This window comes from Aphelocoma coerulescens, chromosome 2 (assembly GCF_041296385.1).
Source record: "Aphelocoma coerulescens isolate FSJ_1873_10779 chromosome 2, UR_Acoe_1.0, whole genome shotgun sequence".
Taxonomy (NCBI): domain Eukaryota; kingdom Metazoa; phylum Chordata; class Aves; order Passeriformes; family Corvidae; genus Aphelocoma; species Aphelocoma coerulescens.
This window is the reverse complement of record NC_091015.1, coordinates 149,264,928-149,286,694: the sequence shown is the minus strand read 5'-3', so window position 1 is coordinate 149,286,694 and position 21,767 is coordinate 149,264,928. Positions and strand designations below refer to the sequence as shown.

The 21,767-nt window shown below is 38.7% G+C and overlaps 1 protein-coding gene across 11 annotated transcripts in view; it reads right to left on the bottom strand.

Moving 5' to 3' along the window:
• The window catches only part of OXR1 (oxidation resistance 1), a 275,796-nt gene that overhangs the window by 2,657 nt on the left and 251,372 nt on the right, over positions 1–21,767 (bottom strand). For 9 of the 11 annotated variants that reach the window (XM_069005341.1, XM_069005350.1, XM_069005340.1 and 6 more), the window contains 5 exons: positions 12,267–12,347; positions 8,782–8,907; positions 6,461–6,613; positions 760–855; positions 120–193 (listed from right to left, as the gene is read on the bottom strand). In XM_069005341.1, coding sequence (XP_068861442.1) covers positions 120–193; positions 760–855; positions 6,461–6,613; positions 8,782–8,907; positions 12,267–12,347 — 530 coding nt within the window. Of the gene's footprint in view, positions 1–119; positions 194–759; positions 856–6,460; positions 6,614–8,781; positions 8,908–11,537; positions 11,875–12,266; positions 12,348–21,767 lie in introns of those variants that run through there. The other 2 variants (XM_069005342.1, XM_069005349.1) reach the window with 2 other exon arrangements.

Below are 21,767 nucleotides of genomic sequence, written 5' to 3'. Positions count from 1 at the left end.
ATTAAAGTTTCTTGTCTGGTAACTGTTGAGTCCTGAGCTACCAAACTCAAGTCAATGCAAATTTTCCTTTTCAAAGGTGTCCAGGCAAACACTTTTAACAGACTCTAATTGTAACTTACCCTCCTCCACCAAAAGCAAGAGAGTCCATGTCTCCTTTAATGAAGAACATATTGTCTCCTGTCCATTTAAAAACCTAGGGGAAAAAAAAAAAAAAAACAAAACAGACTAGCAAGTAAAAATATCTGAACTTTTAGTTTGGGCAGAAGGAAAACCAAACATCAGTAAAGACAGACTATGGGTGGCTAGAGGCCAGTTTAATGAAGTTAACAAGTTGACACAGAAAATTCAGGAAACAGATACTTGCAGAAAAAATTCTCAGAGGTTTTAGGCTAATTCAAATAAGACCATTCCAAACCAGGTCATCTTTGAGCACCAAAATTCCTACACAATGAAAAATACCATGAAAATATGCCCCTAAAAAGGATGTAGTTTGTGAATTTTCCGACAGATGCGTGGAAGAATTTAAACAGTAGAAAAATCTTCAGTATTAACTAAAGAGTTGGGATAAGTGTATTCTTCAGCATGCAAACACTACTGATTTACTGCGCACTTAAAGATTCCATGAAAAAACTAGTATGATGACTTTTTTTGGCCAACTTGTAGTATTTTTCAGATTTACTATTAGATTTATTTTTTAATATGCACTTGGGGAGGGTGGCAGGAAAAGAAGCAAAAGCATACAAAGTCATTACTACTTACCTCAAAATCTGGAGAAAAAGTGAACATAAAGGTCTCCCCAGTGCCATAAAAGCCATCACTCACTTTAAACGGTTCAGATGCTAATGCACCAAAAACCTGTAGCAAAAATATAGCAGAGCAAGAAAAACTTTAGAAAAACTACATGGCATCCAAGAATCTCTAATGATAGTAACTGATAAACAAATCAGGTTGTGAATATTGTCAGACTTGAAATTCCCTCTGCAAATGTCACTGTACCGCTGCTTACACTGTATCACAGTTCGGAGTGCACTGAGATACGGTATCATGCTTTGTGCACAACAGAAAGTAGGAGCACTCTTCCTCAATAAAAAATGAACACAGCAAGAAAAAATAATCTAATGGATAAAAACTAAATTTGTAAAACTCTTAAAAACAATGCATACATATTTAAAATTTCAGATCAAAAAGTTCCTTATTACATAGCTCCTTTTTCACTTCACTAGACTATTTTCAGTGAGTTCCTAGCTGTAACTGAGTTAATTTCTGTGTAATTTATTAATTCCAAATAGAAGGTAAGCGCTGCTTACCCTGTCTTACAACAGAGACAGATTTTAACAGAAGGACAGGATGCCATCCAGAGGGACCTGGACAAACTTGAGAACTTGGCCTGTGTGAACCTCATGAAGTTCAGCAAGTCCAAGTGCAAGGTCCTGTACCTGGGTGAGGACAATCTCCAACTTAAGCACAGGCTTGGAGGTGAACTCACTGAGAGCAGCCCTGAAGAGAAAAACTTAGGGATTCTTGTGGATGAAAAGCTGGACATGAGCCAGTGTGTGCTCACATTTTGTTGAGTTCATGCATTATTCTCTTGAAATAAACTCTTAATTTTTAAAAACTATGCACAACAGCAAACAATTCATTTGATGCAGATAGTACTGTACATTTGAGGAGACACTGCTTAGACTCCATTGGTATAGAGCAGACAAAAGATAGGACTTACATACCAAACTTTCTTTAGTCACAGTACTTACAGAAACTTCCTCATATTACCACTGCTTTACTTCTTTATTACCTTATTTAAGGTAATACCTTTAGTTACCTTATTTAAGAGCAAAATGTCACTATGCTGACAAGCTACTTTACCCACGTAAAATGGTTCCTTTACTTCAGTGAAAAGGATTACCTTTGAACATATATGTGACCAATGCTTACAATCTAAAAATCTGATTCTCTGGAACAGAGAGCAAATTCAGTCTAAAGACTTGAAGATCCATGAACTGAGGTGCAAGTTTCTGTACCCTTGTTTTAATGCAAGTTCACAGGAAAACTAGCCCAAACTTTTTTTTTTGCAGGGATATTTATTTCATTCAACATCTAGAATCCAACACTGGGAAGATATTTCACTATTATCCCACTGTCTCAATGTGAAGAACAGGTTTAAGAGAGAAAGAAGCTACTATATTTTTTTTTGCTTTTGGGGAAATCAGACCAAAGTAAATGAATTGTTTGTTTTCCTGTTTCCAGAAGGCACCTATTTTTTTTTTCCCCCATATATATATTTTTTTTTTTAATTCAAGGTAGGCTTGATATGAGTCCCTAATGTTATCATTACCTAGTTTTTTACACTTTTCATTTTCTAGCCCATTACTAGGTAGATGGACTCACGGGAATTTGTACTTCAAGACAGTATTTAATTTTTAGCTGATCTTTACTACCTGTAGTTCCACTACATGTAACTGTTAAGGTTAAAATTTAAAGATGAGTCAGAAAGAACTTATAATTACTGTAGTCATTTATGCCTATTCCACACTTTACTGTCTTTGCACATGTAAACTCTAAAAAGCAGCATAAATGAGACACTTTTTCCTTTCTGTTATTTCAAGCATCTGGGTCAGTAGACTAGACTTCAGAAAACTGGGTGATAACTTTTCTCTGTCAAACATTTTCTGACTTTAGACTGTACTTAGTATATGCAGATAATTGAACTTAAATAGAGCACCTTTTAACATAAAAATCCATGCTGAATTCAAACGAAGTTTCATCAATGAATATAACAAAATGGGCTGCTGAGATACATAATATTCCATACTTAAATAACTACATGCATATTTTCCCACCCTTCCAATTATTTCTTAGTCCTCAAACTATCTGAGTCTCTGTATCCTAACTTCTTTTAAAGGCTCAAGCCATTCTTTGAGCAGGTCTGGTAACTGCGCTACCTTCAGGTACCTATGACATGTCTTACTTCAGATACCCTTAGGGCTGACACTACACCTAGCAAGCAAATAGAAGTAAAAAAAGATAAAAGTAAATATAAGATTTCATTAACAACAGACATTCCTTGAGAGAAATTAACCTTCAGTTAAAGTAACAAACAGAATTGTGTCAAACAAACTATCTCAGTTCAGCCTCTACACAGGTGTAAACTTTTCACATAACACTTATTCCAGTGTTTGGCTTGGATCATCTCAGGGGTGTTATCTATATAACCAGTAAAACACAAAACTAGTGCATTTTAACCAGGTAGAAAACCCCACACACTTTACTCAAGAGACTCTGAAGCTTTATTTGTAATTATGGATAAATGAAGTTATAAAGAACCTCAGACAGTCTCTCATATAATTCCCTACTCAATGGAGGACTGATTCAAAAGCCATTAGGTTGACTCAGTTTTGTCCAGTTCAGCTTTGAGTACCCTCAGGAATCAGGATTTGACAATCTCTCTATGTTCTATATGCTTCAAGTTGAGTCTTGAAAGATCACATTTTTGCTATAAGCAATGATAAAAGAATAAGGCTTTACAGAAAAAGCACAGTTTGCTTCCCAACAGTTATTTTAGTCCTTGAGAAGCAATGTCCATAGGACTTCTCCATGAGATCTGATTTTTGTGGCTAGTTGTTAGGATGGGTAACTAAAATTCCCATGTCCTAGGTTCCATGTCTCACACTTCTGCAGCGTGTAAAATACAGTCTGAAGAATGACTTATAATAAAACTAGACAGTCCTTGATGTGGTTAACTGCATTAATTCCACTTTTAGACCATCACTTATTTAGTGACTCATGTTGAGGAATCAGGTACCAATTTCTTTTTAAATGGCTGTCAGGGTTCACTAATAGAAGCATATACCAGTACATAGACAGACAATCCATAACAATTGCAATGACATAACTATAGATTCCATGGACACCTTTATTAAAGAATCTCCCAGAACTGACTGGAGAAGGCAATTTAGGTGGCTTTAGGTTCCAAATTCCAACTAGGCATTGCTCAGCTTTTACACAATTAATGTTTGTGAAAGTTCAGTGGTTTTGCTGCCTTTTTTTTTTTTTTGTTTGGGGTTTTTTTTTGAACAGCTATTTAAATAAAATTGTTAATTGATCTGAAAAAGAAAGCAAGGCTGGAAAGGTTTTTGAATAACAATTCAGTAGGGTGTAAGGCTTATCAGCCTTTAATGAAACATTATGAAAAGTTACAAGGTACACTTGCTCCTTACTCAACCTATTATCAACATAATAAAAAAGCAGTCTCCATAAACATGGACAACAAAGAACAGTATCTCAGGGGAAGCAGCCCAGGAAATAAATTCATTCTGGTTTAAAAGAAAAGTGCCTCAACCAAGGATACAACAATTCCAGTATCTTTCATAAACACTAAAGATACAAAGTGGGCAGAACAACGAATGCCAAAGAGGACTGAGCAGGTATGCTCAGCAAATGTCAAGAAACTATCTGGTCTAATTCCATCATTTTTCAGAAAGGCTGAATCTCATTTAGGATCCTCTCTGAACTAGAATCTTTGAAAACAGGCAGTAATTTTGGAGCATAAGATAGGAATAAACATCTGGTCTCTTAAAACCCACTTTTGAAGTGCACATATAACATTTATCTTAGCATACTGCTACTGAACTATTCCTGGAAACATTCTCCTAAGAAGTACTCAGAGCCTTTTTCAGTCATGGAAAGCAATTTTAAAGGACTATCTGCCAGGAAGATACAAGACATTAAAAATAAATTAACCTCTTTCAAAAAAATCAATAGCTTCATAAATAAAATTAATTACCCTGGCTAATTACCAAAGAGCATAGTCGGTTACCATTGTCCTATTTTTCACAACTCTAGATGCTTGCATGAAGAGGAGAAAGACTGTGCTAAATTTCCATATGTTTTGAACAGAAAGATAGTGCAAATTAATTTTCTGCTGTCAAACACAGACATTTTTCATTAATAACATGAAACAGAACTACTGAAAACACCACTCTCACTACACTGGTGAAGGACTGAGCATGTAAAACTTGTCTGAACCACTCCTTCCACATATGCTGCTCACTAAATAGACATGGATTTCCCCCATTCCTGTGTAGAAATTAGGTAAGACTTGGCATATATAGTAAAATATCAGTTCAGTGACTACTTAACCCAAAAGTTCAAGGCACACTTTCATACATATTCCTAGGTATGAGGCTGTAAGATGAGATTCCCCAAGGTTTGTTTCACAAAAAAAAAATTATCACATACCTACGAACTCCATGTTTTGACTGGGCAACCATGACACTTTTTGAACGCTCCAGCCAAGATGCTCATACACAGGAGGTAATATGAATGCTTTCATCAACATACAACACGACATAGTGGTGGCAAGATAGCCCTATCAGGAAAAGGACATTTTTTTTCTGGGATGGATAATCAGGTATGAGGAAGCAGGTATATCTTACTAATTATCTTGAGAAGCTAATAAGGGAATTGGAGAAATCACCAAAGTACATTTAAGAGATTGATGAGTCTGTTGAGACATCTCAAGTCTATTCAATATTTTTTGTCTTCAAGATTAAAAGGTAAATGAAGAAAAATCTTTTTAAAGAACTTCTGGGAAAGAGTGCACTGCTAGCAGAGAGTTAGAAGGGATTTTTCTTGTTAAGGTATCCCTGGGGCAGAAGACAATGAAAAATACAAGTTGTGACTTGAATAAGAAAACACACCCTTCATTTCTGTTTTCAGACCCCCTGAATTATATGAAATCATGCTTCCTGAAAATAAAAATTGTGGTTACCAAACTGGGATGGGTAAGTGAAGTGAATGCTACAGATTTTCCAGTGGTTCTGTCCATTTTTCATGGCAGCCATAACACGCTTCCACAAGCAAATACAGAAATTTCAGAAAAAGAATCAAGAAGTCTCATACTGCCTGCAATGTTCACCTGTTACAGGATTATGTAAGAGAGGATGTTTGCTATTCAAATAGTGAGATGTGAGCCAATTCCTGAAATTCATAACCCCATCAGAGGAAAACAGAGCACAACTATACAGTCTCAAAGAACAAAAGTTAATGCAACAAAGGTACTACAGCTCTTGAAAGATGTTGGCTGCAGCCACAGAATAGACCAAGAAGTATTAGACACAGCTGGCAATGACATTCCAACTCCACAAGATCTTCCAGCATCAGAAAGTTCTACAGACTGTATTTCTTGTGCCTTAAGTTCATTTAAAAAAATTAAAATTAAATTGATTAATTGGTTATTACAAGATTCTTGCATTACAACAGCTAACTAACATCATTAAAGTATTTCCTAGATATGTAGTATGTTGGAGGATTGTTCAACAGTGAAACACATTTCTAAGAAGAAAACTTGCTTGATACATACAATTTTATCTCCCATGATGGATTGAAGCACCTTTATATTCCTTTATACTCCCCAAACACTTTTCTTGATGGGTCCCCTACTTCCACACAAACATTTTCCTACCTGTCCATCACTGTCTTTGATAACCAACAGCACAGGTGTGTCTAATCCCATCATTGTCCGATACAAGGTCTTCAAGCTCATGCCATGCTTTGCAGTACTGTAGACAAGAGTCCATGGATAGCCAATAGTCCGTGGTGGAAGAGACTTTGTGAGCTATTAACAAGAAAGTTACAACCCTTTATTTAATACATGCTTTATATTTAAGAATGTATTACATGTAAATGAAAGCAGATTATGTTCTGCTCAACCACTTTTAAGTGGGCTTAAAACCTAAGAACTAAACCTGAAGTTTCACATGTGTATTTTCTACTTTTGGTCACTCAAGCAGGTTTCTCTTCCTACCTCTACTAGTGACCTGCAAAAGAATGATTTATCAACTAAAGAACATGAGTATGTTATGGTCTCTAAAAGGTTTACCCATATAATTATTCTTGCATAACAATATTGCATGTCCCACCAATGTCTTAGTATTGAGCAAATAGATCACTCAAGTCAGCAGGCAGCAAACTGAAGGGTAAATGCTGCTTGTTGGTCTGTTTCTGTGCTTTTTAATCCAAAACTTCAATTAACACATTTCTAATGAAATCACTTTGGAGTGAACAGCAAGAACTGCAGTGTTTTCACTGATGTTTTCAAGAAAGAATGAAAGTACAGCAAAGATAGACAAGTGTCTGTCTGAATACATGGTGTATTCAAAGTTAGGATTAAAAAAAAAAGCAACATTTTAGCATGAATTGTGCTCTGCGTAGACACTTAGACACACACAGGTCTATGGTGCCAGATGGGATCCACCCAAAGAAACAGACGGAGCTGGCAGATGCGCTCACTGAGCCACTTCCCACCATTTATCAGTATTCCAGGATAACTGGGGACATCCCTGTTAGCAAATGTGGTGTCCATTTACAAGATGGGCTGTAAGGAGGATCCCAGGAACTACAGGCCTGTCAGTCTGACCTCAGTGCCTGGAAAGGTCATGAAGCATGTCATTGTCATCTTGAGTACCATCACACAGCACACGCAGGAAAACCAGGGGATCAGGCCCAGCCAGGGTGGGTTCATGAGAGGCAAGTCCTGCTTGGGAAACCTGATTTTCCTCTATGACATGGTGACCTGCTTGGTGGATGAGGGAAAGGCTGTGAATATTGTCCACATGGACATCAGTAAAGCCTTTGACACCACTTCCCACAGCACTCTTCTGGAGAAACTGGCTGCTCATGGCTTGGACAGGCACACTGTTTGCTGGTTAAGAAACTGGCTGGATGACTGGGTCCAGAGAGTGGTGATGAATGGAGTTAAATCCACTTGGTGGCCGGTCACTCGTGGTGCTCCCCAGGGCTCACTACTGAGGCTGGCCCTGTTTAATGTCTTTATCTATGATCTGGACAAGGAGATTGAGTGCATCCTCAGTCTGTTTGCAGATTACAACAAGCTGGGCAGAAGTGTCAACCTGCTGGAGTGTAGGAAAGCTCTGCAGAGGGATCTGTACAGGCTGGATTGATGTGCCATGGCCAGCAGTGTGAGGTTCAATAACGCAAAGTGGCAGGTCTTGCACTTGTGTCACAAAAAACCCTGCAGCACTACAGGTTCGGAGAGGAGTGGCTGGAAAGCAACCCAGAGGAAAAGGATCCAAGGGTGCTGCTTGAGATGGCTGTGCATGAGACAGAGTGTGCCCAGGTGGCCAAGAATGGCATCCTAACTTGTCCTCCTGGACTGAGCACTGTTGAGGCCACACCTTGAGTACTGTGTACTGTTCTGGGGCCCTCACTAAAAGAAAAACATTGAGATGCTGGAGTATATCCAAAGAAGGGCAGTGAAGCTGGTGAAAGGTCTGGAGAGGACTGAGGGAGCTGGGGCTGTTTACTCTGGAGAAAAGGAGGCTCAGAGGGACCTCATCACTCTCTACAACCACCAGAAAGCAGGTTGTAGCAGTCAGTCTTTTCTCCCAAAACACGACAAGAGAAAACGTCCTCAAGTTGAGCAACTGGAGTTCAGGATTGGATCTTAGGAAAAATTTTTTCAGTGAAAGGGTTGTCAAGCATTGGAACAGGGTAGCCAGGGAAGTGGTTGAGTTACCCTTGTTGAAGTATTTGAAGGATGCTTAAGACATGGGTGACATTTTGGGAAAGGGTTTAATGGTGGACTTGGCAGTGCTGAGGTAACAGTTGGACTCAGTGGTCTTAGACAACTTTTCTAATATACACAGTTTATTTTCTTCTATTTAATATCACCCAAGGTCTTTTATCTGGTGTGTTTTACACTACAGTCACAGCATTTGTGACACATTAATGTACAAGAGTAAAAAATGACATCTAATTTCATACCTTTTCAATTTGTTCAGGCTGTAGTAATTCACTTGGATCACTAAGATTTGGCCGAAATGCTTCAGGCTCCAGGTCTGTTTTGATATTTGTCGCCTGTTTTGAATTGATATCTTCTCTTGTTGTTATCTACAAAAAGAATAGCAAGAAAATAAGTATTTGCCATACTATTGACAGAAAAGGTAAACTTCACAGGTTTAAAATCATGCAGTTATCGATTACACAAGTCCTTCGAAAGTTTAGAAATCCAACAGATTTGATCTGACCGAGATTTCCACTGTTTCCAATAGCAAGCTGGTACACAACTATATAACAATAACTTACACAGACACCTACACAGAAGAAAGCTACAGCTTTATGCTAAAACAACAAACAGTTCTCATACACAGCTGAAGGGCTTCAAATGCCTTTCAGAAGATACTTTAAAAAGTTCTTGCATTTTAATACTGACATAGCATTCTAAGTGTAATTAAAAAAAAAACAGGAAGAAAAGGAATTAAAACTTCAGCATTGACATTTCTCAGTAGTTTCTGAATCAACAGTCTTTTAGAATACTTAAGAAATTTTTCAGATATGCAGTAGACATCTGGGAAGACTGCTGTCATATATTTTGAGCAAACAATCTGACTGGAGCCTTAGGAGTAGTGCTGCTCCATAAGCTGATCTGCTGGAGTACTTATGAGAATCAAAGAAGAAAGAATTGAGAGGGCGGGGAGCGGAAAGCAACAATAATACTTCAGTATAATATGAAGCAATAATACTTCAGTTGCATAGAGAGCACTGAGGTCTGGCAAAGATGTACTATTCAGAAGGGCCCTGCAGTAGTTTAAAATACTTGACTTACATATCTACCCTGCTGAGTGTAGATGGCAGATGCCACAAAATCCCTCATCAGCTGTAGCTCACAACAGCTTCTTACCCCAGTCAACATTCACTGGCACTTCCAAGTTAAAGTGCCATGTCTTGATAACTAGAATAGCTGCGATCCAAACAGATTTCCATCTATAAATCCAGCTGCAGGGATATTTAAAACTTGCTAGGGGATAGTGAAATCTGACAAAGGAGTAGGACAAAGTGAGGAAGTTAGTAACATAAGCCACTGCAGCAAGACTTATTAAAACGTTGAGAGATTTGCTAAAGAAAAAAAGAAATCTCAACAAGATTAAGTGCATCTGAATAATTTATCAGCCTAAACCAAGTTTCACTGAAAGCCAGACTGCCCAAATTAAAACCTGAATCCTGAAAATTTCAAGAAAATACCTGCCAAATCCAGTTTGCCACATCCCTCCTACTCTAAACATACAGGACACAACTGCACTATTTCACAATATCACCATGGTAAGCTTTGCCAACCTTTTGTGAACTTGCTTAGTTAATAAAAAAAAAGCCAAATCAAAGAAAAGTCTGAAATACAGATAGGAATATTTAAACAAATACAGCCACCTGAGCCAAAAAGAAGGACATTCCTTTCTTCTCCCTCAAGAACTATGAAAAAAGTTCCTATCACAAACCCTTATTATTTAAAAATAGCCTTATAAAGTCAACATATCAAAGTATATTCATACAGTAACTCAATTACAGTATTAATTCTAAACCCAAGAAAAGGTGCGCTTAAATTGAGTATCAAGCAACAAAAAAACTCAAGCCCTCCTTTTCTCAATGGAAAGTAACGAGAACTTCCAACATGGACTATGCACTAATTTCCATATCACAACACAAAATATGCAATTATCCATATAGCTTCATGTACAAGATGACCTGCATGCTGCTTTACAGAGTGCTATCTCTAAAATGTTATCTTATAGTCCAAATATTTTCCACCTTAAATACCTTTCATCCATCATAATACTGCTTCAGCTCCAGAGAAGTTCAGCATTGTTCAACTGTAGAGCAGAAAGCTTCTTTCTTTTGTTATTCTTTAATTCTGATTAAAGACCACTGTGCAAAACATGAATAATTTGGATTCAAGTGGTGTGGGGAACTGAGTTATTTGGTTTAGAGTTTTTGTGGATTGGGGTATTTTTTCAGTTGGATTTTTTTCCATTATTATTATTATTATTTTATTTAGTACTATTATTATTACAGTAAAGCAGTTTTCTTCTAGGAAGAACACTGCTTTGTAGAAGCAGTCAAAGAGTGTCTGTTCAAAAGAATCTGAGAGAAAGCACTCTAGCTGCAAAATTTGCAGATTTATTTCCCACCAAAGTTGGACAGAGCAGACTGACCTATAGTAAGATTCCAGGGGCTTCCAAGATTGGTAAATGTCACACAGTCTATACCCCATTTGAGACCACAACTCAAATGGCCTCAGAGCAGAGAGTTTATAGGCTGTAACCCACCACATCAGATTTTTCTAGTCAGCCTAAACTTTGAGTTTGGGCATACCAGGTGAAAGGTATTTGGAAAGAGCACCTACACTTCCAGAATATTAATACATGGATTCTCTGCCACCACTTGCCAAAACCAGAATGGTTCTGTTCTCAAATGGGAACAATTTTTTTTTTTTTTTTGCAAGATTTCTGACTTTCCTATAACAGGGCAGCTTTTGGGTTCAAGGTTCATGCTCATTATTGATCTATGTAATTGTACTACTTACAAAACATTTTAAAGCAATTAATTACTGATTATTAAACAAACAGAAATAAAAAAACTATGAAAATGTTTTCTTATGTGTAATTACCTAATAGGCAAAAAAATCCAAGATCAAAGAAATAAAAAAACCAGAATAAAACATTTTAAATTTTCAGCAGCCAAGTAGTAGAGAAAAACAAAATACTCAATGTTTCTAAGGAAATCTAAGCTATGCTTTCCATCAGTAAGGCATGTATGATGTACACAGCAGCTAACAATTTTATAACACTCAAAAAACTATGAAACACCTAAAGAGAATGCAAATATCAGTTTCAATCCATATCCAGAGACCTCCAAAAATCCAAACTGCTTTCAAAGTACTTTTTTGTGTGTACATGTATGACCTTTGCCACGTTGAACTGCCTTAGTTACCTGCTTTTATAATGGGAAAAATACTTACCTATTTCACAGAAGTTGTGAAGCTTCATACTTGCCATGTACTGTGAGATTCTTGGTGAAAGATTCCTATATAAAATTAAACACCCATGCAACAAGGTTTTGGATTCTTCACCTGTTTTGCATTCTTTTTAGGGAAGCTTCTAACACAACACACCAGTCTAAAGTAGAAGTTAAAACACAACACTGCAAGTCAAGCAGTACTGAGAACAAACTGTCAAATTCTAACAGAAAATTCCTGTGTGAAAAATGTGGAAGTAGTAATTCCATCATAAAATTACTGATTCCATCATAGAATTGCACAATTAAACACATCCAAAACAAAGGAATTTTCTGCTGGATCCTTGTAGTGCTCTAGACAAGACAAACCCACTGAGTGCAGGACTTGCCCTGATCCAAGACACTACAAAGAAAGATGTTTTAATATCTGGAGATGGGGTTTAAACTACTGAAGAGGGCACCTGGAGACGTCTGCAGAGTGTGCGCAGTTCTTCGCTATTTAGAGCATCGATCCTGCGGTGATACTCAGCCACTGACACTACCTGAATATGGAGACAGGAAGACAATAATTCCACTGACAGTTGAAGAAAAGTAAAAAGGTATGAAAGAAAAAACTGGAGGAGAGTAATGAAGGGAAAATGTGCAATGACAACAAACAAACAAGAAGGGCCAAGAGATGTTTGTTTCTGCAAGGACAATGCACATGTAGGTGATTTTAGACATATGAGTAAACACAGCAAGATTACAAAATAAACACTGAGGGCACTAGCAGTCAGATATCTCACTGATCTAGGATGAATACAGAACTGATATAGGAGTGCAAAAAGTTTCCAGTATCAGGATGCTAAATTAAAAGTCAATCTGAGTTGCATGCCTTAATCCAAACTCTTCAGCCCAAGGTCCTCTCAAACATTCTTTACACCCAGATTAATGAATCCTGTGAACCTGGTTTGCTTTCCTAAATGAAGACTAGAAGCAAATCTCAGGCTTCTCAGTAAGCTCTACCTCTTGTGTCTGGCAGCAAAGATACAGTTATAGACAGTGTAGCAGGACTACAGTTTAATAACACCCCAATACCACCCGACAATATCTTTACCCTGGACTTTCTACTCCCTTCCAAAGCTTCAGGAGTTGCTCATCTGTCAACACATTCACTTCAAATGGCATCTCCACTTTGGCAGGAGGTGTATGGCCAGAAAGTCTTTAGTCAGAAAGCTCTAGAACATGCTGCTCTGGTGCAACAAGCTGGCTAAAGGACTACAACAGTCATTTTGATGTAACTAGAGCAATTAATGTGATTTTGAGAAAACAACTCAAAATCATCATTGATATGAAAGCATTTTAAAACAGCTGGTGGAGAGATTAAATGGATGTCCCATGTAGTAAGAGCATATTAAAAACTTCTAGAGCCTACCACAGTGCAAAGGAAGACAACCACAAGTCCAGCAGCTCCCCATCTACCTGTCCCTACTACAAGGAGTTTGGCCAGATACTCGCCACTGTCCTGAGTACAGAGCCCACAGTCATGCATGACTGGCTCTTGAGCAGCGATGGTTCACTCTACCCCATGCAACTGCAAGGCAAGGAAAAAGGAATACTTGTGACATCCAGCTTTATTACTGAGTAATTCGTAATTACTATCACTCAATTTATTCCATTATTTTTCTATTGTTGTCTTAAAACATATCAAGAATATTGTTGTAAATTGTATTGGCTTGTGCATTCTCAGAGTCAAACAGCTATATGTAAAGCTTTAACAGTATTACACTCAAACATGCAAGTGAAGTGTAGTTTTATCCTTTTATTTGCTATGACACTTCATTGCAAATTTACACTGTCCACACCAGCAACTTACAAACATAATCTTGAAAAGCAGTAATGTGAGGACCCTTTTGCCTTATTGCTTCTTTAAGCTACACCATACTACATGTGAGGCAGTAGTTAACTTATCATACACCATAGATGTCTGGTTACTTAAGGAGATTCTTGAGAAAAAAAATCTCAAAATCTCTGACACCATTGTAAAATTTTTTCACATGGTGGAAATGTAGACAGTTTTATGGGCAATGCCATCTTGCCTTCAACCTCTCAAATGCATACTGTCATCATCCTCCATCTGTGAATTGCTTATCAGCTTTTTAACTCAGAGATTGACCTTTTCATATGCCATGGAGTTGCCTTATTTTTCTTCCTTGAGAGAAACATGACTACCTATCCAAGTATGTACAATATAATAGCTTCTTGGCATGCTGAACCTGTTGCACACTGTCACATTCCATTTGTTTTGAGAACAAAAGCCTGCATAATAGCAGACTGTTGGTATGCAGTGACAAACATCATAAATAGCATGTCATAGAATGTCAAACCACCCACAGGAAAATTAAAGGAAAAGAGGCCAACCTTTCACACCCAGTGCTTATTTTAAGTATACATTCCATACTAAGCATATAGTCCGTACTAAGTATACAATCCATACTAAGTTCCATGAATAAACCATAAGACACTGTCTCAAGTTTATCCACTCATCACTGAACCAGGCTTCAAAAGAGTAAGTTAAGATACATCAACCCTTCAAATGCAGCACCGGGACTTCTATGTAATGCTGTTGGGGTTTGACACTGGCTAGAAGCCAGGCACCCACAAAAAACCCATTTATTCATTCTCATCTGCTATAGTTGAGCAGAGGAGGGGGGGAAAGAAAAACAAACCAAAAGTCTAATGAGATGAGATTAAGGATTAGGAGAAAAACACTTTAAGGCAAAACAGGTTCAAAACTTAAACAGTATAAAGAAAATTTGTTACCAACAGAATTAAAAGAGGATAATGAGAACTAAAATAAACCTTTAGAACACCCTTCCTCCCCAGTCCCTCTCTCTTTTTCACCAACTGCACAAGGAGACAAAAACATGGGGTTTTGATCAGTCTTTCACTTCCTAAAGATCTTTCTTCGTTATGCTTAAGGAAAGGAGCTTCTTTCTTCTGCTGTGCTGTGGGATCCTTCCCATGGGAGATAGTTCTCTGCAACCTTTTCCAACGTGGTTTTAACTTTCACAAATAGCAGCCCCATCTGACCTGCTGTAACATGAGTCCCTCCCACGAAGGGTGCAGTCTTCCCAAAACTGCACATCGTGGGTCATTCTAGTTTATGGGGTTTAGTCTTTTAAGGAGAAGCTGTCTAGTTTGGAAACTCTCTCTTTCTCTGGAAGCAAGGGTCCTTGCTCTCTGTTCGAGTTCCTCACTAGATTACAGCTTTTCAGTATCCATGCGCTCCAGCATTGAGTGCTTTTCCTCATGGGCTGCACGTGGATCACTGCATCCCCCCCATGCACTTCCTTAATTACAGGGAAACAATTTGTTGTATTATAGTCTTCACCACAGAGATTTATAGAAAAATCTCAGCTCTGACACCTGGCAAACCTCCTTCCTCTCCTTTTTTTCACTGACCTCGGTGCCGCCATGTTGGTTGTCCTCACGTGTCCTCACTTCTCCCTTTTCTCTGACTCGGAAGAAAATTGTTGTCCATAGGTACTATTGTTCTCAAGTTCTATCAGCTGAAAAGTTCTTATAGAGCTTTGCTGGGCTGAAAAGGTTTATCTTGTCTGTGCTCCATGTTGGGGAATTGTTTGCAATGTTTTCCTTGCTGGCCACATGGTCCCCACTGGCCCCAGCGGCCACACTGGGATCGCCCCTGGCAGCCGTCTCCCCACCCCTCGGGAGAAGAAAGATAACTTCCCATGGTTTTTTTCCTTTCTTAAATATGTCATCACAGAGGCATTACCAACTTCTCTAATTGGGCTAGTAACCTGCCCGTCATCAGAGCCTTCAGTGATTGGCTCTGTGCTGGACATAGCAGAAGTTTCGAGCAGCTTTTCTCCTGCCCACCAAAAGACTAGACTGCTTTTAAACTAACACAAATGCCTATGGTTTAGGCCGACATGCTTTATTCTTGCTTTGCAGTGGACAAGACTATGTACTTCATTAAATGAGCTACAGAATCTCAAAGTCACGTTATGTGTAAGCAACTACCTTCAACTTCATTCAGGAATTGAGATACATCTTGCAAACAGACAGTACTTTTTCCCTGCCAGGCTCAAGAGCACTGTTTTGAAATGTTAGTAGTAACATTGGAAGTTTATTTTTCTTTATAACCTGGTTTAATTCACAGTCTGCTTATGCTATTTCTTCTTCCATCAGAACTTCTTCATGCTCCTTCCTTGTAATTCTACTAATCTTCTAGTCTACTTCACCAAGCTAAGTAAACCAGTGTTTCCTTCCCTCTCCTGCCCCCGTCACCTGTATGTCTTCCTATCATTCCAGGACCTACTTCCACCTCCTTCTACTTTAAACTTTGATTCTCAGATGCAGAACTTAGTCTTTCATATAGCATACGAAATACCTAGAAAGCAAGACAATTCATTGATAAAAGGTAGATGCAGATTCATATTCAGCACACTAGACTGTAGTTTTCAGTACAAAATGCTTCTTAGTAATAAAATTCTTCCATTAAAGTAATTAAGTAAAGGTCTACCTATATGACTTTGCTATGTGCTTTATTTACTATGCTCTCTTTACTATGACATATCAGCATCCAGTTCCCTTGATAACCAAAGCTAATTTTTGAGGATGAGGAAGTGTTCCTGAAGGACGCTATGTTCTCTCTCTAGTTGTTTTCTGCTTTAAAAAGAAGATAAACAGCTAAACTTCTTATGGTTAATCTGGGCACCGGTTGGAATAGAGCAAAACAATGTGTATAGCCTGAATCGTTAGTGTACTTCAGGGTGAAAAGGGTTCTGCTTTGGGACTTGAAACTGTCTATTGCCAATGATACAACACTGGGAGGAGCTGTTGACTCCCTCAAAGGCAGGGAGGCCCTGCAGAGAGACCTCGACAAATCAAAGGACTGGACAATCATGAACCCACCTGAAGTTCAACAAGGGACAGTGCCGGATTCTGCATCTGGGATGCAGCAACCCAGCACAGACAGACTGGGGAATGAGATGCTGGAGAGCAGTGCCATGGGAAGAGACCTGGGGGTCCTGGATGATGGAAAGTTGGATATTAATCAGCAGTGCCCTGGCAGGCAGGAGGGCCAAGCATGTCTGGGGGGGCATCAGGCACAGCATCACCAGCCAGGCAAGGGAGGGATTGTCATACTCTGCTCTGAGGGTGCACCTCAAGTCCCAGAGGTAGTTTTGAGCACCACAACATAAGAAAAGTTTAAAGCTCTTAGAGAATGCACAAAGAACGGAAACAAAGATGGCAAAGGGCTTTGAGAGCAAGCCATACGAGGAGTGGCTGAGGTCACTTGGTCTGTTCAGGCTGGAGGAGACTGAGGAGAGACCTCATTGCAGACTACAACTTCCTCATGAGGGGAAGAGGAGGGGCAGACACTGATCTCTTCTCTGCAGTGATCAGCAACAGGAACTGTGGGAATGGCCTGAAGCTGTGTCAGAAGAGGTTTAGTTTGGATATCAGAGGGTGGTTGGGCACTGGAACAGGCTCCCCAAGGAACTGGTCACAGCACCAAGCCTGACGGAGTTCAAGAAGTGTTTGGACAATGCTTTCAGGCACATGGTGTGACTTTCGGGGATGGTGCTGTGCAGGGCCAGAAGTTGTGATGCCATCTGGATTTTTACCTTTTTTCTGTGGTTTTTGAACATATACTTGTAGCTCTGTAGTCTTGTTATTGTAGCTTCACTTCAGTATTTTCCTAGGCAGAAAGACAAAACAAATTCCAGGACCCCTATGCTATTTTGGTTCTCCTTAGAAACCAAGGTTGAAACCAGCTCTTCGAGACAGTTTTATAAACAAGGCCTAGTTCTCATCTGAAGCAGGGAGGATTTATAAGGTGTTAGGGCTGGGGGGGATTACTTCACTGGGCATGCTGCTAATTGAGGAGCTCTTGTCAGATATGCTAATTTGCAGAATCTATAGAAGCTGTACACATGCCACGCAATGGTGCATCTTCAGTGTTTTCCACCTGACAAACTGTGCACCTAAGGATCCTTATATAAAGGTACCCCCTTTTTATCACCCTAACTGTGTCTGGCTCATATTTCTAGGAGCAGAAAAAAGGGCAGCAGTTGGACTTGATGATCCTTGTGGGCCCTTTCCAACTCAGCTTATTCTGTGATTCTGTGATTCCAAGTTTGAAAAGACATGGAATATATCTTTAGAGATCTAATACTACCTGCTGTATTCATATTGGCAACATTGATGAAAAACCATGGGATGAATATGACTCACGGTATGACTCTTTCAAGTTTGACTCTCCACACCACGTATATGCGAGTTAAACACTTAGCACAATACCCAACAGTTTTAATATTTAATGCAATAAGTCGAGGGTTTGCATACTAATGATTCAAACAATCAAGAAGCCAAGGATTCTCCTTTCGGAGAAATTCAGGTTTCTAAACTTTGTTTTTCTGAAAACATGTCAAAAGTACCTAACTTTTACAAGTTATGCTGGTCGCTTGCAGTGAATGAAACTGAAGACAAAATTCCAGATATGGAACATTTTTTGTCCTTCAGGAACACATATGAAAATGCAGTCAAAATTGTTTAATGCACGATCAGCCCCTTCAGCCCCTGGTCGTATCATCCTGCTACAGGCAGATGTTAAAAAAAGCTTTTTATACCAGTAAGGGATTCCTCAGTTTAACAAAGTCACAAGTGACACACCCCACTAATGCCTGTTTGCTAACAAGGAGGAGGTTTAATTGCTGCCCTCAAAACAAACACAGCTAAACTGTCAGAGCTAACAAGTAGCTGAAACAGTCTCCATCGAGAGAAAGGGAGGGTCTTATCAGAGCTGAAGAGTGTTTCTGAAAGATAAGAACAGATAAAGCTTAACGGTATAAATGGCTCTCTTAACAACTCTGAACATGACATAAAAAAAAAACCAAGTATTAAGAAAGAACACAAGCTGAACCATTTTACTTTGAATCTTAATACGTAGGTGTAAAATCAGACGAACTGTAAACTTTATGAATATTAATTCTTCGAGATTCAAAAATATTCCATATTTAATTGAAGTAAAAGAAAGCCAATGTAATTTTATTAGGCCACTTACAAAGTTACTTCAAAATACCTTCCAATAAAAAGGTGCCGATGAGAACTGAAAGCTGCTATGAATATTTTAAGAGAAAACACTAAGTTTATTTTTCAGACAAATTTAGTTTCCTCCCAAAAATATTAGAAGGCTGGAAAGAAGACAATGTGCTCCAGCACATCAAATATAATTATTTGGGATATATTGATTACATCACAATAATGCATTAATTCATGGAGTTTACCACAACAGATAAACACTTGTATCATTTGAAAAAATCCCAAATCTAAAGACTGATTTAATTTGATTCATTAGTAAGCATGTGGCTGCAAAGCTATCTATTTTCTGTTTTGTGTGGTTTTCAGTCAATTCAGCTCCCTGTCACTCTACTGGTGACAAAGAAGGGAAGGCATGACAGCTGCCCATTTTATGCAGAGAAGGATCATAGAATGACAGTAGTTCTCTGGTTTGGCTGGTAGCATGGTTCTTTCTCTAATATTTTTAAAGCTGTCCCTCTCCAAATGCACACCAGGGTGTTTTCCAGGGCAGGGACAGAAATGCTGAGAAGTTCACATGACAGCAGCATTCTCCCTGTGACCAGTACTGTCCCCAGAGCTTTGCAGGATGAGCTGTTAAGTACCTGCCTCAAAGTGCTCTAAGCCTACAGCAACTGCACCAAGCTGTAATTAACATATACTGAAGATAAACGGAAGTATCTGCAATAACCAGAATAAATGAACTTGAAAAGAATGCAATGAAAGCCTGAAGCACACAAAGTGTTATATCAAGTCTGTAGACCTTACTAACAAGCTATTTTTTGCAAGATATGAGAAAACACTCATATGAGAGATATGATAACGCCAGCAAGATAACTAAATTTAACATGCAAAACATTAAACAGTTTAGGATGTTTGTGCAAAGAGCTAAGGTTTAAGAAAATTACTTTCTTAAAGAGCCAGGCCAGAAAACTTTACTCATTTTGTCCAAACAAGAAAGATCTGTAGCAACACCACCAAAAAAACCCAGCTCCCTTGCAAAACTATTTAAGGAAGTTTCAGCACTAGCAAGCAGAGAAGCCAGAGAGAGGTTCAGCTGCTGAAACTACAGCATCTGGTGCTTGAGCTCAAGCTGCCACTCCAGGAAAAGGCAGACTGAGCAAGGGTACACCTCAGTTCTCATACTGCCCTGCAAAGATCCTCTCATGTATGACAAGAAAGCATTACACAGGCTTAGAAGTAACTGAATCACAGCCCAGTATGAAAAAGTTTGTCTCTTACTTTAAGCAGAAAAAAGGTCAATTAAGAATCAATTTCAGATTCCATAGATCATTAAAAGCATGCAGGAAAAATGTAAGCCTTTACTACTCATTTGATTTCTTTCAACTTATAATCAACCTTTTTGAAAATTCCTCTGCTACTCTGACTGCATTTGTCAAAGTAGACTAATATTTCACAATTATTAAAAATGTAAAAAATATAACACCCAATAATTCAGTGGAAGAACTATAATCATAGAATAGTTCAGGTTGGAACAGACCTTACAGATCACATAGCTCCAACCTCCTCTACATGGGCAGGGAATCTTCCGCTACACCAGGTTAGTCAAAGCCCCACCCAGCCTGGCCTCGAAGACCTCCAGGGGTGGGAGTTCCACAAATTCTCTGGGCAATCTATTCCAGTGCCTCACAACCCTCAGAGTGAAGAATTTCTTTGTAGTATGTAATCTAGACCTTTCCTCCTTCAGATTAAGGTACTATCACAACATGCCCTTGTGAAAAGCCCCCCTCCACCTCTCTTACAAGAGAGCCCCTGTAGCTCTGGAAGAAATACCATAATAAGGTGTCCCCAGAGCCTTCTCTCCTCCAGGCTGAACAGCCCCAACTCTCTCAGCTTGTCTTTGTAGCAGAGGTGTCCAGCTGATACCAAAACACGGCTCTTGGATCAATTTAGTGGCCCTCCTCTGGACCTGTTCCAAGAGGCCCACATGGGAACATCCAGTCATGGCATGATGTATAAACCCCCAAATTATCTAGGACAACAGGTAAGGCAAATATCTCTCACCAAGGAAAGGTTCTAGGCTTAGTGATCTGTGTAAGAAAGTACTGGATTCCACTCTGGTTTTTTATTACTAAAAATATATCATTAGTTCATTCTATGACTAAAAAATTACTATGGAAAGCTGATTTTAAAAATATTTCAGTAGTATTACTGAATTGATGCAACCTTGCAATTCTGACATCCACAGAGAAGTACTAAGTCCTCATCTTTCACATGTAAACCCCTATTATCATACCTTCATAATAGCCAAAGGAATACAGGCATTAGCTTACCAAATAAAGTTAACCAATAACTCAAAACGTCAGAAGTTGTGCAAGTCTCAAATAATTAAAGTTACTAAAACCAACACTTTCATTCTCTGTGCATGCCAGTAACTTGAGAATATAAAAGCCAAAGATCAGTTTTCATTGGTTTTGTCCCCTTTGGCTATGCAGCCTATCCAAGCTGAGCAAAGCACAGACATGCATTCCCAAAGAAGGCAATCCATCTTTTGTTCTCTTGCATTGTCTGATGTCTTTTGTCTGAAACGCTTTGATAGGAAGAATCATTGCCTGCATTTTTGACATTCTAGAAACTTACTGGCATCTCTTGTACTGCTATAAAATAAAAAGACAGAGTAAATACCAAACATTTACTAAAATGTGGGAGGCTGACATTACTGGCTTTTTAAAGGGGGAGTATAATGCACCAGTTGGTCACCAAAATTTTGGTTTCTTATCCTGGGAAAGTACCAAACACCTTCAACTCTCAGCCCAAATTAACTGTATCATCAAAAAAGTAACAAAGGCCTTTCAGGTAAATAATCTAGGGCAAGTGAGTTGCTTCAAGCTAGCATTTTTGTTTTATTTTAT